The sequence below is a fragment of the Kalmanozyma brasiliensis genome (genome assembly GCF_000497045.1).
Source record: "Kalmanozyma brasiliensis GHG001 unplaced genomic scaffold PSEUBRA_SCAF15, whole genome shotgun sequence".
In the NCBI taxonomy this organism is placed as follows: Eukaryota; Fungi; Basidiomycota; class Ustilaginomycetes; order Ustilaginales; genus Kalmanozyma; species Kalmanozyma brasiliensis.
Window position 1 is genome coordinate 249,705 of NW_015961954.1, and position 19,352 is coordinate 269,056.

At 57.2% G+C, this 19,352-nt stretch overlaps 9 protein-coding genes across 9 annotated transcripts; 6 read left to right on the plus strand and 3 right to left on the minus strand.

Annotated features, from left to right (window-relative positions):
* Positions 1-679: 679 nt before the first annotated feature.
* Positions 680-1,606, plus strand: PSEUBRA_001739 (Ribulose-phosphate 3-epimerase-like protein; the record flags this gene model as incomplete). Its single annotated transcript, XM_016434942.1, has 1 exon — positions 680-1,606. The coding sequence occupies one exon, from the start codon at positions 680-682 to the stop codon at positions 1,604-1,606; it is 927 nt and encodes a 308-aa protein (XP_016293653.1).
* A 200-nt stretch (positions 1,607-1,806) lies between these two features.
* On the minus strand, positions 1,807-3,963 carry PSEUBRA_001740 (uncharacterized protein; the record flags this gene model as incomplete). Its single annotated transcript, XM_016434965.2, has 1 exon — positions 1,807-3,963. One exon carries the CDS (start codon positions 3,961-3,963, stop codon positions 1,807-1,809), a length of 2,157 nt encoding a protein of 718 aa, XP_016293654.2.
* Positions 3,964-4,459: 496 nt separating this feature from the next.
* Positions 4,460-5,260, minus strand: PSEUBRA_001741 (Exon junction complex, Pym; the record flags this gene model as incomplete). Its single annotated transcript, XM_059464670.1, has 2 exons — positions 4,460-5,075; positions 5,151-5,260. The coding sequence occupies 2 exons, from the start codon at positions 5,258-5,260 to the stop codon at positions 4,460-4,462; spliced, it is 726 nt and encodes a 241-aa protein (XP_059321195.1).
* A 529-nt stretch (positions 5,261-5,789) lies between these two features.
* On the plus strand, positions 5,790-6,362 carry PSEUBRA_001742 (Membrane-associated, eicosanoid/glutathione metabolism (MAPEG) protein; the record flags this gene model as incomplete). The annotated part of the gene is made up of 1 exon (XM_016434935.1): positions 5,790-6,362. One exon carries the CDS (start codon positions 5,790-5,792, stop codon positions 6,360-6,362), a length of 573 nt encoding a protein of 190 aa, XP_016293655.1.
* A 632-nt stretch (positions 6,363-6,994) lies between these two features.
* On the plus strand, positions 6,995-7,675 carry PSEUBRA_001743 (Glutathione S-transferase, N-terminal; the record flags this gene model as incomplete). The annotated part of the gene is made up of 1 exon (XM_016434937.1): positions 6,995-7,675. One exon carries the CDS (start codon positions 6,995-6,997, stop codon positions 7,673-7,675), a length of 681 nt encoding a protein of 226 aa, XP_016293656.1.
* A 1,343-nt stretch (positions 7,676-9,018) lies between these two features.
* PSEUBRA_001744 (uncharacterized protein) lies at positions 9,019-9,378 on the plus strand (the record flags this gene model as incomplete). Its single annotated transcript, XM_016434949.1, has 2 exons — positions 9,019-9,225; positions 9,322-9,378. 2 exons carry the CDS (start codon positions 9,019-9,021, stop codon positions 9,376-9,378), a joined length of 264 nt encoding a protein of 87 aa, XP_016293657.1.
* A 335-nt stretch (positions 9,379-9,713) lies between these two features.
* PSEUBRA_001745 (Cytochrome c oxidase, subunit Vb) lies at positions 9,714-10,257 on the minus strand (the record flags this gene model as incomplete). Its single annotated transcript, XM_016434961.1, has 2 exons — positions 9,714-9,760; positions 9,843-10,257. The coding sequence occupies 2 exons, from the start codon at positions 10,255-10,257 to the stop codon at positions 9,714-9,716; spliced, it is 462 nt and encodes a 153-aa protein (XP_016293658.1).
* A 610-nt stretch (positions 10,258-10,867) lies between these two features.
* Positions 10,868-13,807, plus strand: PSEUBRA_001746 (AMP-binding enzyme C-terminal domain protein; the record flags this gene model as incomplete). The annotated part of the gene is made up of 9 exons (XM_016434946.1): positions 10,868-11,283; positions 11,359-11,957; positions 12,034-12,310; positions 12,389-12,638; positions 12,743-12,923; positions 13,022-13,052; positions 13,193-13,262; positions 13,338-13,514; positions 13,742-13,807. The coding sequence occupies 9 exons, from the start codon at positions 10,868-10,870 to the stop codon at positions 13,805-13,807; spliced, it is 2,067 nt and encodes a 688-aa protein (XP_016293659.1).
* A 915-nt stretch (positions 13,808-14,722) lies between these two features.
* Positions 14,723-18,737, plus strand: PSEUBRA_001747 (uncharacterized protein; the record flags this gene model as incomplete). The annotated part of the gene is made up of 10 exons (XM_059464671.1): positions 14,723-14,836; positions 14,907-14,949; positions 15,044-15,186; positions 15,272-15,358; positions 15,448-15,495; positions 15,596-15,699; positions 15,786-15,900; positions 15,996-16,270; positions 16,369-18,056; positions 18,139-18,737. The coding sequence occupies 10 exons, from the start codon at positions 14,723-14,725 to the stop codon at positions 18,735-18,737; spliced, it is 3,216 nt and encodes a 1,071-aa protein (XP_059320811.1).
* Between the last annotated feature and the right edge of the window lie 615 nt (positions 18,738-19,352).

The following is a 19,352-nucleotide window of genomic DNA, read 5'->3' on the forward strand; positions in this document are numbered from 1 at the left end:
AGTTTGCCAAGCGAGCACGGCACAGCATCGATTACGCTGGGCTGCCTACAAATTTAGAAATGCTTTCCCCCTCAACTGGGCCGTGCGGCAGCGCAGGCGGCGCCCACTGGTGGTGGTGACTGATTGTGCGTGAGCTCTATCTTTCGCTTCGCGCCTCTCGCAAAACAGATTACCGCTCGTTGCTTTTCGTTCCTCACCATCAACGTCGGCCCTCCGCTTCTCATCGGGCTTCCTGCGAGGACAAGTACACCACGAACGACGAATACATACCTAGCTACCAGCAGGCTTGAGGTGATCGCACCACCGCCCGTCGAACGACTCTTCTTAGGCAAGAGCTCATCCGCATCACTTCTGCTCGGTCTATCGCGGCTTCCATCTCCGAGGCACTCTCACACACGAAGAAAGCGGAACGACCGAGATCACGCACACCTTATAGTCCGCCTCGAACTCGGCTACCGACTCGAATAGCGGTATCGACTGCATCGGCGAAAGCGCTCAATCCGACAGCTCGCATCTTCAGCTCGGACATAAGAGCGCCTCCTACGGCTCCTGCGCTGATCATAGCTTTGCGATCGACACCCTGCGCGCACAGCATCTTTCTTTGATACGCAGCTGATCGAAGCGACCCTCTTCTATCTCCACCACATAGCATCGTCGACCCCGACTAGAATCGCCCGCCATGCCAGCCACCAAGATCGCCCCCTCGGTGCTCGCCTCGGACCTAGGCAACCTCAACTGCGAGTGTCAGCGCATGATCGATTCGGGCGCCGACTGGCTCCACATGGACATCATGGACGGCCATTTCGTGCCCAACATCGTCATGGGTGCACCCGTCGTCGCCTCCGTGTCCAAAGCGGTACCGGAAATCTTCATGGACTGTCACATGATGGTTGCAGATCCAGGACGGTGGGTGAAGGACATCAGCGAGGCGGGGGGCAAATCGTATACGTTCCATCTGGAGGCGACGGACGATCCGATGGATGTGGTACGACAGATTCGTGCCACCAAGATGCGCGCTGCGGTGGCGATCAACCCTGGCACACCCGCCAGCGAGATCTCGGACGAACTGGGTAAAGCCGTCGACATGATCCTGGTCATGACCGTCTGGCCCGGTGCGGGCGGTCAAAAGTTTATGAAGGAATGCATGCCCAAGGTCGCCGAGCTCCGCGCTCGGTTTCCGGACCTCGACGTCGAAGTCGACGGCGGTGTAGGTCCCAAGACCATCGACAGATGCGCCGACGCAGGCGCAAACATCATCGTCGCCGGAACCGCGATATTCAACCACCCAAGTCCGAAGGACGTCATCGCCTTCCTGCGCAGCAGATGCGACGAGGCACAGGAGCGAATCAAGAAGGAGAGGGAACGCATCGCACGCGGCGAACCAGTGGAACACGAGGTCAAGCATTATGAAGACGGCAGGAAGAGCGGTTGGCACAGTGGAGCCATCACACCGCTCAGTTACCCAAGGGTGTACATGAGCGCGAGCAAGAGGGAGAAGTTGAGAAGGGAGAGCCAGGGCGCGTTGGAGAGGGGAGAGAGGCCCAACATGGGCATGCTGCAGGGCATGAGCGGGTTGAGCATCACGCCTGCTGTGGAGGGCAAGTGACTCGCTGTGGGGAAGGCGAGGCTCTGAGGTCAGCCCACTCCAGAGCGAGATGCATATCGACACACACATGCACTCACGCCGTCGGCGAGCATCACACCTTCCTAGAGCTTCTCTCTCGGTTCAATTTGAACTTCTTTGCATTTCGACATTTTGAAGAAGACTTGTGCCAAGGCGGACCGCGTGACCGTTTCGGAACGAGATCAGGCATCGTCCGTATCGAGATTGTCGAGGAACCACTGGACACGCTGCGACTTGGTGTAGGGCACATACATGCCGCCCAACCTGAGCCGCTCGGCAGGTGGCACCAGGCGGACGGACAGCTTTTCGTCCGACGAGATTCCGCGGTTGGCGTGGGCGACGTCCTGATCGCTAGACGGAGGGGTCTGCTGATATGCGATCTCGGAAACAAGGTTCTCGAGTCGGTGTCGTCTCTCTTGGCCTTCTAGCCTCTGATCCAGATCAGCCCCATTGGACAGCCACGGCGTGTCGCTCAGCAATTGCTGGTCTTGCCGCGTCCATCCGAAGGTGGTGCGGATCGAGTCGACGAGGTCGGCGCGAAAGGCTTTGGACTGCTTGGATTCGATGGCGCTGGGGATGATCCAGGGATTGAGCGAGGTAGTTGCGCTCTCGGATCGAGTTGCAGCTGACTTGTGGGCAGCCGCGGCTTTCGACGTGTGCGGCGGCGGTGCTCGCGCTTCGTTGTTCTGCGACGTTGTGTTGGTCCAGATGTCGTGTCTTTCCGCGGGCCAATCTGATCCGCCGTTCAGGCTCAATTTTGACATCGCGGAAGGGACAGTGCCAGCGGCTGGATTGTTGGCGGTCGCGGTCTGATCCACACCTTCGGCGCCAGGCACGGGGTCCCAGCAAAGATGTAGTTGTTGGAACTGATTGCATCCGAACGAGTTGAGAGCCGCCTGCTTAGATGTCGATGCCTCCCTGCTGTGCTGTCCGCCTGGATCCGGCTTGGAGAAGTGCCCAGCACCTCTGTGGGGAGCTGCGTGCCGCGGTCCGCTGTGCGTGAAGGACGCCGAGGGGTTCTCAGAATGGCTATGGGCGGCATTGCCACCCGTCGTCGAAAGCTCTTCGAAGAACGGCTTCAATCGGCTGGCGGTGATCTCGCAAGGGCGGAAGGCGAATTTGCGAGTGTCGTAGCGGATCTTGGTGACGCCTTGCTGGAAGTCGGTCCAGAAGGAAGGTCGGATGCGACTGTATTCGTTTTCGAACGGGTCGAGCTCAGCCATCGTGGTGCTCTCGTCGGCGCTGCTCGCAGTTGCAGTTCCTGGCGCCAAAGGGTCGCTCCCCTCGACGTGGCGTCTCTTCCCTTTGGGATCCTCTGCTGGCCAAATGTACCATTTTGAAGCCAAAGCGTTTTGCTTTTCTTCGTGCGAAAGGCGCGGTGGCAGGCCGCTTAATTCGTGGTCAGCCATCTGGCGCAGGAATGACAGCGATCCGAAGCTTCCAGAACGCATCGCGTCGACCTCTTTGAAGGGCATCGAGATACCCGACAGCTCGCTCTTTGGGTCGATGCAGATGAAGTGTAGCGATCTGAGTCTCCTTCTGAACTGCTCGAGAGACGGTCGCCAGTTGCCAGAGCCGTCGGCACGCCAGAGAGCCTCTTGATGTGTATGTCGGATCCTTCCGGCATAGCTGATGGGATGCGGCGGAGTGTAAAGGATGCACTTGAGAGCGTCGTCGCCATCTGCCAGGCAGAGCATCTTGGCGGGCGAGACGGAATGAACCCTGAGCAGCTTGACTTCGACGGGCCCGAGGGCCAGGTAGTTGACATGTTGAAAGTGGCGCAAGATGCTATATACCCGATGCGGCAGATGACCGGGTCCGTGGACCAAGACATTGCTTGCGTCGAGATGCGGACATCGTTCTGCCCAGCAAGGCTTCATCTGCTGGTGCTTGGCCTGCAAGTTGAGGATCGTGCGAAGATCGGTGGGCGAGCCCGTGGAGGTGGTGAGTTTTGACGGGAGCGACTCCGGAAGCGTGTCGATGAAGAGGTTCTCGACGAATCTTGCCGGCTGACGAGATGGAAGCGATGTGAAGGTCTTGTCGCTCTGTGACGAGGGCCAAAGGGAGGGCGGGGGGTTCTCGACTATCTCCCACAAAGCTTCTATTTGACGGACATCGGTGCAGATGATAGTCCTCCATCGATCGGGCGCTGTCCATCTACAGACGAGCTTGGAGATATAGGCGCAGACGTGTGCCGTCTTATGATCCGTGGAGGCTGCCAGGCGAATGATGTGGTAGAGCAGCTCCAAGGGCAGCTTCCGAATACTCGAGTGACCGTCCTCGTAGGGCTGTGCGGCCGGCCCGCCGTCATGTCTCGCAATATCGCCGCAAGAAGCCATCGCAACGATGGTAAGAGGCTGCTATGGAGCTGACGGATGAGACAGACGAGATCGCCATCGTTTTGTGATTGGCAGGATGAAGATGAAGCGGTAGTTGGCTCGGTCAACTTGAGCTCTTGGAAATCCACATGATCTGCAGCCACAGCGCAAGCGATGGTCGCAGTTGAGGCCGATGCTGCTTTGAGTCCGTATTGGTTTGTGCGATGAAGAAGTCAAGAAGGAGTAGCCGAAAGCCAGCGTCTTATCGTGAAGGCGTGGGAAGGTGACTGCATCACAATTGACCAAAGCGCAGCTCTAAATTTCGGATATCTCCGACGATGTGATTCTCCAGTTTGTAGGGCCAGAAGCTTCCCTTGGCATCACATCGATCGAAGGCTTCGCACATCGCAGTGGCATGCTGCGCATTACATATGGCATCAAAGGGTGTTACTGGAATGGCTACTGTACAGAGAGTCGGTCGATGCCGCGTGTTGGCCCTTACGCTCGAGCACAACCTTCAATTTGGCTTCCCTTGCGCCGCGTTGCCCTTGTCAATGCGAAGCGAGTCGAGCTCGTCCGCCAAGTCGTCTGCGGATGGACTTGACTTCGATGACGGCAAATCCCCCTTTGTCTGATTGGACTTGTCGCTGGCGTCTCCTTCGTCTTGATCACGAGCGTCCGGCTCAGCCGACGAATGCTGACTCTGCGTCGGCTGCACTGGTCTACGCAGTCGGGAGTTGCGCCAAGGCTTCGCCTCGGATGAGGAAGCCCCGGATGTGACGGTCGCACTCTTGTCGGAAGATGCGTCCTTCCTCGATGGTGTCTTTTGTGGCTCAAGCGGAGCGAAGTTGCCGCGCGGCCGTTGAGCTGTGTCTTTGCCCGGCGAAATCGTGGCCGAAGCTGCTGCACGGGATGTCCGAGTGGTATCGGCTAGGGCGGAAGGAATGGCACTTTGTGAGTCAGGTGATGTTGTGGAAGAAGAGGCGCCCGGTGTCGAAGCTGCGGGCGATGGTACGCTTCCTGGAACTGCTCGTCTACGAGCTTCTTCGGCTTCCCTTGCTCTCCCGGGGCGATAGCGAACCACGTCCTCCACCGGGGTGAAGCCAGGCCGCACCTTCCGCTCTTTCCGTATTCTGTTCATCAAGGGTGGAACCGGTCAGCTATAGGAATGTAAGCAGACTGAGGACGAAGCCATTGGCAATACTTACGATCCGTCCGCTCTTCTTGACTCTGGGATGACCCTCTGCTGCGTATCAGCTCGCTGAACGATGCCTGCGGCCGATGCCTTGGGCTCTCTCGATGTCGACGCCGCGCTCATGTTGGATAGATGCCCTTGATAATGACGGTCGATTCGGCGGGGTGTATGCGAGCAGAGATGAAAGTCTGCAGAAGAGCTGGAAGCTTCGGATCAGGAAGAAGCGGCCGCTTTTCATCTTGGACCCTGCATCTTTAGACGTGGGCCAATCGGGCAGTCTGTGGATCGGCGCGTCTGAAGGATTTTGGGAATGACGGCGACTTGCAGCCTCAAACCTGGTGAAAGCCGACTTCTTGGGCTTCTGCCCGCAAGTGGCTTTCCCGTAGTGGTGACCTTCGGGCTGGGAGCTCGCCAAGGCAGGGCCCGCGCACCTCATCCGTGATGTTCCGCTGCAAGATGACCTTGTTTCCTCTGCGCTGATAATATCGTTTCGAGATCCGTGACTGATCAGCAGCAGCCACTGTCTGAACGGTTGTAGGGGCTCACTCAATCTGATAGCGTGGACGAATCGTGGACATCGCCGCTCCCTCTGACCACCACACCAAATCCCCAACCCCCACTAGCACCCATCGCAGAACGCATCACTCTCACGATGAGCTCCATCACTGACAAGGCAGCCAACTTCATCTCGCGGGTCAACCCGCTCAAGGACCCTGGCTTTGCGCAGGATGCCTCGCGAGCCCTGCACTACAACTATGGCCCCGTCTCGATCCTGGCCGCCTTTGCCGGCTCGCACCTCTTGCTGCAGCACCGTCTGCCCATGCTCTTCTACGGCCTCGACCAGAACGTCTACCCGCGTGACGACCTGCGGGTCAACGGCGAGAAGCACGTCGCCTCGGGCAAGATCACCCAGGCTCAACTTCGCCGCCTCAAGCGATGGGAGGCTGCCCACTACAACGCCATCGAGAACCTTCCCATCTTTATCGGCTCCATCTTGTCGCTCCAGTTCGCCGGTGCTCCCAACCGCTTGATCAACCGCGTCGCTGGTGTCTACCTCAGTGCACGTGCTGCTTTCGCCGCGCTCTACATCTTCAACGAGGACGAGACACTCGCATACGCACGCACCGTCGCTTGGTGGACCGGCAACATCACCTGCATCTACGGCCTGGTCAAGGCTGCCAGGTTCTTGAACCATGGTGTAGCTGCCGGCAGCCCGGCTCTTTAGGAGCTTGTAGAATTCTAGGTATAGCTTCATTTTCAGGAAGGAATGATGGAATGACACCCTAATTCTCTCCAACTTGGCCTTGGCGTGATCTCCTGTAGGCCGGTCCTCGACATCCAATCTCTGGTTGCGGACCATGAAAGCTCGTGTAAAGTCAGTGAGATCCGCTGCTGTCACGGCCGATTGATCTGATGAGCAGAGTTGGTCGAGAAGACTCGGACTCCAGCGTCATAAATCGCGCACGGATCAGAGAGGTTCGGCAAAGCAATTCGGCGACTGGCATTTCCGAGGAGGATCATTCGCCGGCATACACCTCCACCCGCTACGGCCGCACAGGCGGCAATCATGCTAGAAGGTGCTTTGGCTTTGCGTATGCGGCAGCTGCTCCTCGAGCGAACAACAGACATTTGGGATGCTGCACTGCGCAGGAGGATCGCCTTCGTGGTTCGCAATTCGGCGCTTAACTCCGAGGGCCTGTTGTGCTTGCCTCGTGACGAGGTCCGTGCCTCCCGTTCCACAATGCCTTCCCCGCGAATCTTCTGAGCTGAGAGTGAATATATAGACCCGCCACTGCGAACTTACACCATCTTCACTCCAGATGCTCCCACACACCAGCGATAGTCACATCCCTCAACATGTCATCTCAGTACACTCTTTACTCGCACCGTGGCCCCGGCCCCAACCCGCTCAAGGCGGCCGTGCTGATGGAGAACCTCGGCATCTCGTACGACGTCGTCCCGCTCGACTTTGGTGACGATGCGGAGAAGGGAGTTAAGGGAGCCAAGTTCCTCAAGATCAACCCCAACGGACGCGTCCCCTGCCTCGTCTCTAACGAGAGCGATGGCTTCAGCGTCTGGGAGAGCGGCGCGATCCTCTACTACCTCTGCGACAAGCACGACAAGGAGGGCAAGTTCCTCGGCAAGACGCCTGAGGAGCGCGCCATCGTCATGCAGTGGCTCACCCACCAGCTCTCGGGTCTCGGTCCCGTACAGGGCAACGTCAACTACCTCCACCACTACTGGGAGGGCACCTATGGCGAGAAGCCCCAGAAGAGCGCATTCACCAGATTCGAGGGTGAGACCGCTCGTCTGTACCAGATCCTCGAGGAGCAGCTCAAGAAGCAGCAGCAGCGTGGATCCCAGTTCATCGCCCTCGACCGACCTACAATCGCCGACTACGCCTTCTGGTCCTGGACCCGCATCGCCGGCTTCGGCAACATCGACCTCAGCCCTTACCCGGCCGTGCAGAAGTGGAACGACACCCTCGAGAACGACGCCAAATCCCAGGCCGCCATCAAGAAGCTTCCCATCAAGTAGAGTGCTCGTTGCGTAGCTGTAGCTCGCTCGGGCAGAAATCAAAGCATGCTCCTTCTGATGCTGTACTAGGAAGCGTGGTCCAACCACCTGCAGGCTGCGGAGAGTTTAGGCCGATGCGAGAATTTTCATATCATTCGAGCGCATGGACATTCGTGAATCTTTTGAGGATAGGAGGACTGAGTGCCCCGAAAGGAATTGATGCTTGTGGACCTGATGACCATTGCCGGCGAGCTCGTGACTTTCAACGATGGCAGTGTAGGAGCGATGTTAGGCTCGACGCCATATGGATCCATGTTAAACTGGGGATGACACGAGAGAACTCTGCCATCTGTTCTATGCTTTCACCGAGCCTGAGAGCCTCTCGGTTCAACCGATATGATAGGCCGGGACCTGGCGTCCATGGGAGCTCTCAGGAAGACCTCATCGGGCGAATGCAGATCGAGATGATCCTGTCAGACGATCCATCTGATGCTGTAAACATATAAGACGCGAGCTCCACACGAGGTGTCGCTGAGTCACGCGCCCCCAGCTCGACATGGCGAAATTTGACAAGCTTCTTGACGTGTATGATGTGGTCAGCTGGGCGTCACCCTTCGCATGGTCAAAGCAGCGGTTCAAGAGCCTCCGATTGTGTGTTGAGCCCGGTGAATGATTGCGCCGGGCGGGCGCGAAGAAACACGCTTCCGTAACACACCGTAGCCGAGGTCGAAGATCGGCTTTGCTAAGCCTGTCAGGGTCCATCTTCTGAGACGCATCAACGACGTAGGTCTATACACCGGTACATGATGCGCTCGAAGGTTGGTCTGACGTCTACCTGGCCGTGGTGCTTCAGACTCGGCTGCTGAACCCCCATCTGACCGGCAGCAGCTGCATTGACAGGTGCGTCACGTCAACATCTCGCATCGCGTAGAGTGCCGTGACGTTGTCTCGTGGTTTGATGGCCGTCTGCCTCGTTCTCACCTGCTCGGCCGCCTACAATGTTGCGTTCGGTGAGGTCTGAGCATGAGTCAACATTCCGCCCTGCTGCTGGACAGCGTGCTTTTGCGCCAGCTCGTCTGACAGCGAGGATGGTGCAGGGTACCTGATCCTCAATGACGATGTTAACCCTCGCCTCCTGTGGAGGCTCGATGATCTACACAAGTGCCTGTTACGACCCTGCCCACGCACTTCTCCGTTGGCTTTACAGCCCTCATTTGCTGTACGCTCAGCCTCGCTACCCCCTCTGACATGCGGAGTCTCAACGTCTATAAGTACCCTCCCGAACCCTGATCATCATCTCCATCCCTCCTCTCACAACGAACCACTTCCCACCCACAACACAAACCTCTTAAACTCATCTCACCATGTCTGCCCAGGAAGAGAACATCCCCGTCCAGGACGAGTCGGTCCAGGAGTCCAACGTCGATGCCCAGGCTGAGGACGAGGTGGTCTCGAGCGGTTCCGAGCAGAAGCAGCTCAACGCCGAGGCTTCCGAGCTCGACGAGTCGAACATCATCGACGATTCGCCCGGTGTCTCGACGCGCGGCGCCAAGGTCGACGCTCTCAAGCAGGTAAGCATCCACCCTTGACCCGTTGTGATTTTACGACTGTCCGTTCACGAGCTGATACCCTTTGCTGGCTTTGTGCTCTTCTTCTAACGTTTGTAGGAGCGCGAGATCGACCAGGCCGTCGGCGCTGCCGAGGAGGCTGACGAGCAGGCTTAGACCTCTCCGATCGACATGTCGGAGCTCTAATATAAGATACCATCTCTATACCTCCGAAAGCGTGTGCGTGTCCTGAGCCTGTCTTCCCAATCTGTATCTGCTTGTGTCGGGGAATGTCGTTGAAACTTTGTAGCAACGCATGTCCGTGTCACTGCAAGATTGCCAGCGCTTTGCACCCGATGACAAGCAAGAGCTGCTGGTCGATGTCGATGCCGATCAATCGGATAAAGTCAAGCATGTTGCGCGAAGCTGAATCTGTGAAATGTGTTGCATTGTGTGCATGCAGTGTTGCACGCTGAACAGATAAGGGATTCTTTGTCAAGTCGGCATAGTGTTTAATGGTGGCCAGCGTGCTCGTCGCCCTCGAACTCCATCTGGTAGACTATTGTCGATGAAAAGCAAACGATCAAAAGGATCAGCAAACATGGACCGAGACGCTGCAAATCCGTTGAGTTGGCACTTACCACTGCCACACTCGGGGCATCGGTGGTGCTTGAGCTGGTTGTTGAGGTGGAGGTAGATGGTGTCGTGCGAGTCGGCGGGGTAGCCAGTGCAGCCGACGATGCGGCTGGGCCAGAAGCTCTGGATCTTGATGGGGTTGTCCGTGGTGCCGAGGTGGGTCATCTGGAGCGGCTCCATGTCGAACACGTCGACGCCCTTGAGCTTGCCGAGCAGCTCGAAGCGCTCGAGACCGGTAGCCTGCTGCTCGTCGGTGGGCATCTCTCCATCCTTGGCACCCTCACCCTGGATGACGGGTGGGCCAGCAGCAGAGCGGAGCGCTGACGAGGCAAAGAGTCGCGAGGCGGACGAGACGGGCGTGGGAGCCACGCGCAGAGCAGCAGGTGCGCGGGCGACGAAACGGCGTGCAGCGAAGAGCATGTCGAATATGAAGCTGGGGTAGGTGATGCAATGCGGTGTGGTGAGACGAAGGAAGGGACGATAAAAAGTGAGATGTCGACCAACACGCAAGCAGATACCGCCCCGATACGCTCTCGTTGCTCTTTCTCTGAGCTTGCCCTCGATCTTCCGAATTGCGGAACTGCCTCTTTCAAACTTGGCATTCTCGCGCGAATCAGCTCTTCGGGTCCGACTACTCTGTGTTTTTCTGAGCAATTGCTTCAAAATCAGGATGTAACATTCCACATCTCACGAAAAATCAGCTCCGCTTTTGCCGGTGTTTCTTTACCCCGCACTCAGGTTTAGCCGACGTTGAGGTGGTCAGGGCGCCGGCTATTTCGACTCGAGCTTGCTTCGTGGAGAAGAAGCCTCGGCTTCATGGTGTATGCAAGTGTTGACCCGACCGGAAGCCAAGAGCGGACCGCTGTGGACAAGAGCAAGTGAACCCTATCTTCGGCTCGAAGCTCGCCGAAGCCACCGAGGCTGGTGTATATCATCGAGGTTCGCACCACCTCGTACCCACCCTCGCAATCAACTGCTCCGTCTGGGTAGCACCTATCCGAACCCCTACCTCACCTCGACGCTCTCCAGCATGCACAAGCGATGGAATCTGACGGCATCCGCCCTGTCGGCAGCCTCCGACAGCTTTCGATCCTCAACTCGAGGCCAGGCACGCCTGGCATCGACACTGCAGTCCACCTACAAGCTGTACCCGACCAAGAAGGACTCGAACGGAGCATTGCTATCACGAGTTTCCGGACCAACAGACAAGCCGCTCTGCCAGCTTTCGCTCGGCCAGTTCTGGGAGGAAGCGGTTGCCAAGTATGCAGATCGTCCGGCCTTGATATCCAAGCATGAGCCTGCACATCAACATGGCCGCACCGGCTCAGACTCGGATGATTGCATTCGCTGGTCGTACGGTGCAATGAACGAGCACGTACAAAGCCTGGTTGCTGGTCTGCTCGAGCTGGGAGTGCGAAAAGGAGACCGCGTAGCAGTCCTCATGATGTAAGTGTCAACGTGACGCGTGGTCGCGCTCAGAGACGAGTGACTGACTGAACTGCCCTTCCTCTTCGACAATAGGAATTGCTCTGCCTATGGAGCTCTACAATGGGCTTGCGCCGAGGTCGGAGCCGTGCTGGTGACGTTGAACCCTGCCTACAGCACCTCGGAACTTCGGCGGGCCATCAACCTGGTCGAGGCCACCACGCTGTTCATCGTCCCGTCTTTGCGCGGAACCAACTACCTTGACTCCATCCTGGAGCTTCTCCCCTCCCTCACGAGCTCGACCAGCAGCTCTGGAGATCGAACCATGCTGCAAGACGAATCACTGCCCAGCTTGAAGCGCGTCGTGCTAGTGGACAACCTTGACAACAGGCCGAGACACTGGGAGAGCAACAGCGTCCTGGCGCAACAGGGCAAGTCGTTCGCTGATGCCATGTCTGCGCTGCACAACCGAGCTATCGACTATCGCGATCTCCTCGTCTCTGCAAAGTCTGCTACATCAAAGCCTGAAGTGCTCAACACGGACGTCATCAACCTGCAGCTCACTTCGGGGACCACCGGCATGCCCAAGGCGGTCGCGCTTACCTCCAAAAACCTGTTGAACAACGGGATAGCGATCGGTGATAATCTCCGATTCACGGAAGCAGATAGGCTGTGCAACATTCCACCGCTGTTCCGTGAGTGTGCTGTGCATCTACTCATCTCACGATTGAGCGTCCGAGCCAACTGACGAATCCCTCTTCTTGCTCACAGACTGCTTTGGGTTGGTTCTTGGCAATCTTGCTGCATGGACTCATGGAGCTTCGATCGTCTACGCGGCCGAGGGCTTCGACCCATTAAGATCTCTGCGAGCCGTATCGGAAGAGCGCTGCACGGCGATGCATGGCGTGCCAACACACTTCATCGCGGAGCTCGACCTCCTCGACTCGGCGAGAGATCACCAACGGGATCCAGAGCGGTATCCATTGCCCACAGGAATGCTGCCTGGCGAGACGTTCGACTTTTCTTCCCTGCGCACCGGTCTCACGAGGTAAGTGACGTTGCTGCGCTTGATACGTGACTCGATCGACTGACAAGGTTTGGGCGACGCTCGTTTTGGTTCGACCAGCGGCTCAACCGTGCCCATTGCCCTGATGCAAGCTCTGGTGGACCCAGACCTGATGCACTTGGGGTCGCAAACCGTGGTGTACGGCATGACCGAGACCAGCCCGGTAACGTTTGGATGCGACGTCGATGCACCGATCGTGAGAAGATGCGAAACCGTCGGACGAGTATATCCGCACGTGCATGCAAAGATTGTCTCGCCTGACGATCCCACGGGCCAGCCGCTGCCCGTGGGTCAACCCGGAGAACTCTGCGTAAGTTGCTCGGCTGAGAGGTGCAGATGAAACGCGAGAAGCTGACAACAACCTTCCTGCTACACCTCATTCCGCGCCGAAATGTAACCGACGCTCGACAACAGACTGCAGGCTATGTGGTAATGGAAGGGTACTGGAAGGATCCGAAAAGGACCGACGAAGCGATGGAGCGACATCCAGATGAGCCCGACATTGTGTGGATGCGAACTGGCGACATCGGTATCATGGACGAGGAGGGCTACGTGCGCATCGTCGGTCGATCGAAAGACGTGATCATCCGTGGCGGTAAGTATGGGCCTATTCGAAGCATTTTCCGCTGGCTGCGCTTTCGACTGACCTGGACTGCTTTCCTCCTGTCTGCCTTGCCACCTCCCACACACAAGGCGAGAATCTCTTTCCACCAAACATCGAGAAGTAAGTTCAGCCTCCAAGTAGCCAACAAACAGACCGGACCGCTGTCCGCTGCAAGATAAGAGGTCGGCGCAACAATCCTTGCTGCTCGGAATCTTTCACTGACACTTCCGTTACTGACGTCGACTATTTCCCGCGCACAGCTGTATTGACCGCATCGAGGGCATTGCGACGAACGCCGTCATTGCTGTGCCAGACGACAAGTATGGGGAGGTGGGTTTTCTGAACAAGTCGTGTCATTGATCGATCAGATCGCTAACGCTTCTGTCATCTTGCTTGATTTGGCAGGCTGTTGGCGTCTTTGTGGCGCGGTCACACGCAGAGGCTCATGTCACACCGGCAGACATTCGTGCTTACGTCAAGAAGCACGTTGGCGGACAGAGCGCTCCTGCTTGGATTTGGTTCCTTGGCGAGCAAGGTGTTCCCGCCGAGTTCCCTAAGACGGCGTCGGGCAAGATTCAAAAGGTGCGTGGTCTAGTCACAATGTGACTTTAGAGAGGGAAGGCGTCGTGACATTGGAGCTGACTTTGCGCTTTCCTTCGCTTTCTCTTCGGTTCATCATCTTACTTGCAAACCTTCTTGCTTTGCCGCTAATCCTAACTTTAACGTTCCCATCGGGAATCTCTTCCCCTCTCCCCAATCGGAACGGCACAATCGCATGCATCCCGCCACTCATCGCGCTTCGCACACAGGTCATCCTCCGCGACTGGGCTAAAGATCTGGCGGCAAAGGGCCAAGGCAAAGTCGACAAGGCTTAGATTTGGCCGCCTGTTAGCCCATCTCGGCTTTCTGTACCACTTATCGTCGATGAATGATAGGCTTTGTCCATGCACGGCTCCATGCAGCAACACCCGCTCCCTTTGGCAAGTCTGCGTCCACCAGATGTAGGTCAACAGCCGCCTCTCTTCATGATCGCACCTCGTCTCCTCACACAGGGCCATCATTCCGTCGGCCATATCGGCATCAACCACTGGATTGAGTTCCCCATGCACCTTCGAGCCCACTTCATCTCGACTCGCCCATTGTCATCGACATTTGCGACGCTCAGCTTCTGCTTCTCACCTGCCACATCTGGCAACATCCCTCGTCTCATCAGGCTCCAAAGCAGCGGCGCGACGTCCGCACCGTTTTGGAAAGGATTGTGCACGGACTTGCATAGTACCAGATTTCTTTGGCGATCCACGTTCCGCTCCTTTGGGTTTGTCTGTTGGCGCGCGAGGCTTCATTCGGCCATGCCTGCATTCGCTGTCGCCCTGTTACCCTTGGCGGACACGAAGACTATCTTCGTCAGCGCATGTCTCCACACTCGAGCTACTCGTGAGTCTGCAGAGCGCTCCGACCCCTCATCACACCATCCTACTCGCCCTTGGGCAACCCGCGCTTGCCCTTCTTCCCGCTCCCTACCTACCACCTCCGAAAGACAAAGGGACAGATCCTTCCACGCTCAAGAGCTTCTCCGCAAACCTCAGCGCACCTTCTTCGTCGAATTCTTCGGCACACACCACTGACCCACCATGCCGGACACGAAGCCGTCAGCTACCGAGGCAAGACGTTCGTGCAAATTTTGGTACGACCGGGGAAATGGCTCGACCATCACGTCATCGCAGGCGACGCGTACTGACCGCACGGCCCGTTTGTCTGTCCCGCACCTCACTGGCAGTCGCGGAAGAAAGATGAAGTATGTTCGACGATCATGGCTTGTCATTCCCCTTCTCTACGATAACGCCGTTCGACTGACCTATCCCTCCCGGCCATCGCTCATCTTTCCACCTCAAAGATGTACAGGGGTAAGCATCGACGACATCGTCCGTCAGCTGGGCCTTGGCTAACATCCTCACGACATTCGCGAAATCGCAGGAAAAGCCATGGTGTCAAACTTGCAAGGAGAGGAACAAGCTTTGTAAGTCAAGGCGAGGCCGCTCTTACTTTCCGTTGCCAGGGCACGTTGCTCAAGCATTCAACGATTTCGCAAATTGGGTCGTCTCTCGATGCAGGCATCTACGACAACGGTTCATTCGGCGTGAGGCAGCAAGAGGCCGACGCTCTGCTCGCTCTCCGACGCACCAACAAGCTCCTTCCATTCGCTGGCTCGAGTATCGATGCGACTCTGTATCAAGAGCTCATCGTCCTCTTCGGAGTAAGGATCCTGTCGCGATAGCGCGAGGCAGGCGACTAGAAGCATGTCTTGCTCACCTTCTTTCCTTCTCATTGATGCTCGGTAGATACAGTGGGACAGCAACTCGGGCTACTGGAAGACGGCACGCCTCGCGACAAGTACCGATCCTGCCCACCCACTCGTGAAGATCGATGTGAGTGTCCGGTCAAAGATCGTTGCTCGTACTTGCCAACCGAACAGATCCATCACTGACCCTCTCTCCAATTGTCACTGCTGTCTCAGTATCAGCACGGGCTGTCGCAGATCCTCAAAATGACGGTCGATCTACTGGTGAGTGATCCGTCAGAGGCATCTGAATCATGCCTTCGCGTGCCGTTCGGCTGGACAATTGACATGGCCACCTCGTACATACCGAAACATCAATCGACAGGTCACCAAATCTTTGCCTTTCGGTCAACGCCTTCGCGTCCCTTCAGCGACAGTATTCTCCCACCAGAACGGCCGGGCCTTCTCGCCTTCTGACAACTTCAAGACGTAAGCTCACAAACTTTGGACGGATCGGAGCCGTGCGCCTTTCTAATCTTGATGCCTTCCTCCAATACGCGCGGCTGATCATACAGTTATCGATCGCAACGTCTTTGCGACTATTCAGACAACGACCTGCTCAGACACCGGGAGATCTACGAGCTCGCATTTCATAGCCATCCTTTCTTGTCATTGATCGTGTCCCGAACAGTAAGCATTCTCCGCCACGCTCAGAAGTTGTCTCTATGGAGCGGAGCTGACCTGAACCAAACCTTCCTGCATTCCTTATTGCGCATGTCGCTCAGATCAATATCAGCAAGATTGAAGACAGAATGCTCGACGAATTATGCTACGACTCGATCCTGCTGGCTGGCCTCGATATGAAAGCGGAAACGTCGCCTGCAGCACGCGACTCGGGAGTCAGTGCTCACGGGCTGCCGAAGATCAACGATCTCGTCGAAAGGGTGACAAGCGCGCTCTATGGCACGAAGCCGGCAAACGTCAAGGCATCAGATCTACACACTCACGCGCAGTGCCTGATGATTCTAGCGTGGCGCGAGCTCGCTCGCGGTCTCTTCAGGTAAGTCTTGATTCGTGGTTGTGCCAAATCGGGGCCAGCAAGGAGACTGAGCTGAACCTCAGACACTCGATGCCTCACTTGCCTGCTTGCCTTAACAGACGAGCGACCACCTTTTGGACCATCATCTGGTGCTTGTTACTTAAAATCCGAGCTCTGAGGGAGCAAGAAGTCGACAGAACGGAATGCTACATCAATGGCGTGGAGATTTCCCTCGTCACCGCAGAGGAGCTGAACAATATGCAGGCAATCACTCAGCTCGTGCTGCTCTGGCTCGAGCTCAGCCTTGGACCCACTCCCGCGCATGCGTTGACCGTCTCGTTGGATTCTCAACGTAAAGCCAACGACACATCAACGTCCTGGATTTCCGAGCTCGACAAGAGAAGCGGTAACTTTGCGGCGATACAGGGTTACCGTCGATCGTTTGTGCTCCTTTGCAGCATCGAGTGCGTGCTTGACAGCTTGACGGAGAGCTGCGACGCGTGGACGAGCTTCAGTGACGGGCGCTCGCTCCAAACGAAGCAACACGACGACGCCACGGAGCGAACGGATGCCATTCTGTCACAGGCACGAGTGTCTCAGACGAGCCGCAGAGCGAAAGCGTCATCGAAGGTCATCCCAGGAGCTGCGCTCATCTCGCTGACAGCGCTGCTGGCATGCTTCCATACCAGGAATGCGTCGGTGGCGTTGCGGCGGCCACCAAGCAAAATGTACGAGCAGTGGATCGCTAATGTCGTCAAGGCTTGCTCCAGCGTCACTCTACAGCTTCGAGACGCCTTCATCAGCTGCGCATCCACCGACAGTGATGTCACTCGATCGGAAGCGCACGAGACGGCATGTTGTATCGCGAACGCGACAAGCTATGGAGATAAGCTGAACGCGAACAGCGTGACGCTAACCATGATCGAAGCGGTCGCGCTGACCTTCGAGCTGCTCCTCTCCCAGGTCGACAGGGGGAGCTTTGCCGGCCCGCCGGGCTTTGCGGACGAAGCTGTGTGGCCGACGGATGACGGATGTGGATGGGCTATCACAGAAAAGCTCGGATGTATGCTTGGCATCACGAGCACAATGATGGATTGCCTCGAGAGTGTTCCAACACCAGGCAAGAGGCCTGGCCATGTGCTGAAGCTCCTTCTCCAACTGCAGGAACGACTGCATAGGCTCGGCGTACAGCCCGACATCTCGTTCGCTTTTGATGTCGATATGCATCAGAGCGCTTTTGACGCTGTGCCGAAGGCGCGGCAACTCAAAGGCGAAGGAGGACTCTCTCAGTTCAATCTGCAGGGAGACACATCAGCGCGCTGCTATTCGTTGGCTACTAGCACATTCGCTCAGACCTCGACATCCGACGCCCAGCCGCAGGCGATGCCGAATACGGTAGACAGCGCTGAACAAGCGCAAGCACAATCTTTCTACCCGACGCCGCCGTACAGCGACATAGCACTGCCGCCGCTGCCCCACAGGCCCATCTGGTACGGTCCGGGACCGATGCCAGTCCAGCGTCATGACGCATCAGCATCGGCAAGCTCGCATCTACGAGGTCCAGCTTCTCAGAGTATATACGCGATTCAAGATCGCTCGGTGGCTCAGCAGCAGAGCACCCATGCATGGGACAGGGCCGGCTACGCTGCACAGCCGTATTCAGCGACCAGGACAGGTTGCTGTGAAAGCAGATGCACGCCATCGTCTTCCCTGGCCACAGGCCAAGCTGAACCGAGATCGCCATTACACCCATCTCACGCGCCGTACTACAATCCTCCCCTCGCCGCGTCCCATGGCGGCCCACCATGTGAGTATACCTTTAGCCAGATCCCGCTTCTGATAAAAGCAGAAAGACATCTGACCATGCTTTCGCCTTGACTGACTTGCAGCCGGACATGGCATGCGCAGTTTGCCGTCGTACTCGGACACCGAGCTTCATCTGGTTTCGGGCGCGAGGATGCGTTCTTACGGAGCACCTGAAGATCAGCGACCTCATTCGCAGCCATCGTCTTCGACCAGTTGCGCTGAAACCTCGGCCGAGGAGCGCGCTGGTAAGAGGTTCCGCGTCCACTTGGACTTGCACGACGGCTGGTGGACGGCGAGACAGGAGGATAACTTGCACGGGAGCGAGTCTTACGGCAGCAGGCAGCTGCAGAATCTCAGACAAGCTACGGTGCCAGTATGCTGGGCGATCATGAGGAGGAGGCAACAAGAGGCGGCGAGCCGACGTAGTCAGGACCTACCGGCTGCAGAGGCGCTGGCATCGATCCAGAGCATGACGTTCCTGACGGACGAGATCGACGCCTCGGGTTGCAGCACGGCAAGCACGACGGGGCGGCCTCACAGTGGGGGCAGGATCACGGATCTCACCATCGTGTCTTCGAGCTCTTTGCCCAATGAAGAGAAGGATGAAATGAAGGAGACCAGCGATGAGGAAGGAGACGACGAGAACAGCGACGACGAGGACGAAGACGACGACGACGAGTAGGCAGGGGCATCCGAGCCTGGCAGTGACTAGCAGGCACAAGGAGGACGAAGCACAGAGATGAAGCGGCAAAGAAGGTATGCTGGCGTCGTACGAAGGCCAGGAGCGGAGATCGACGGAGCGGTCTAGACCTTGACACATTGGACAATAGCCGGCACTCATGCCGCGAGATGAAGAAGAAGCGGCGTTGATCGGGCGCACAATCAGATTGCTGTTTGCTGTGCACACGACGAGTCGACGCCGGACTGAGCTTGACTCTGCGAGCCCTGCATGCTACCACACAGTCATGAGCATGCAGCTGCGATGAGGAGAGACGCCAAGGAAGCAACTGCAAATCGCGGAGCAAAGGTACGATGACCGGAGGCATGCTACAACGAATTTGAGCGAGAGCGAATCAAGAATTGGAGGCAAGCCTGACATCGGCAATCTCAGACACGCTCCCAAAGCACCGCGGAAGGTCAAGGCGAGGGCACTTGGACAGTGTCCGAAAGGTCTCGGGAATCTCTGGAATTTCTTCTCGGGTGGACTGGCTGCTTCTTCGAAGTGCGGGGGAAAGCTGGCTGCCCGTAACCCCTCATTCGCACGAGCTGCAGACGTTGTCACTCCTGCCGCGAGAGG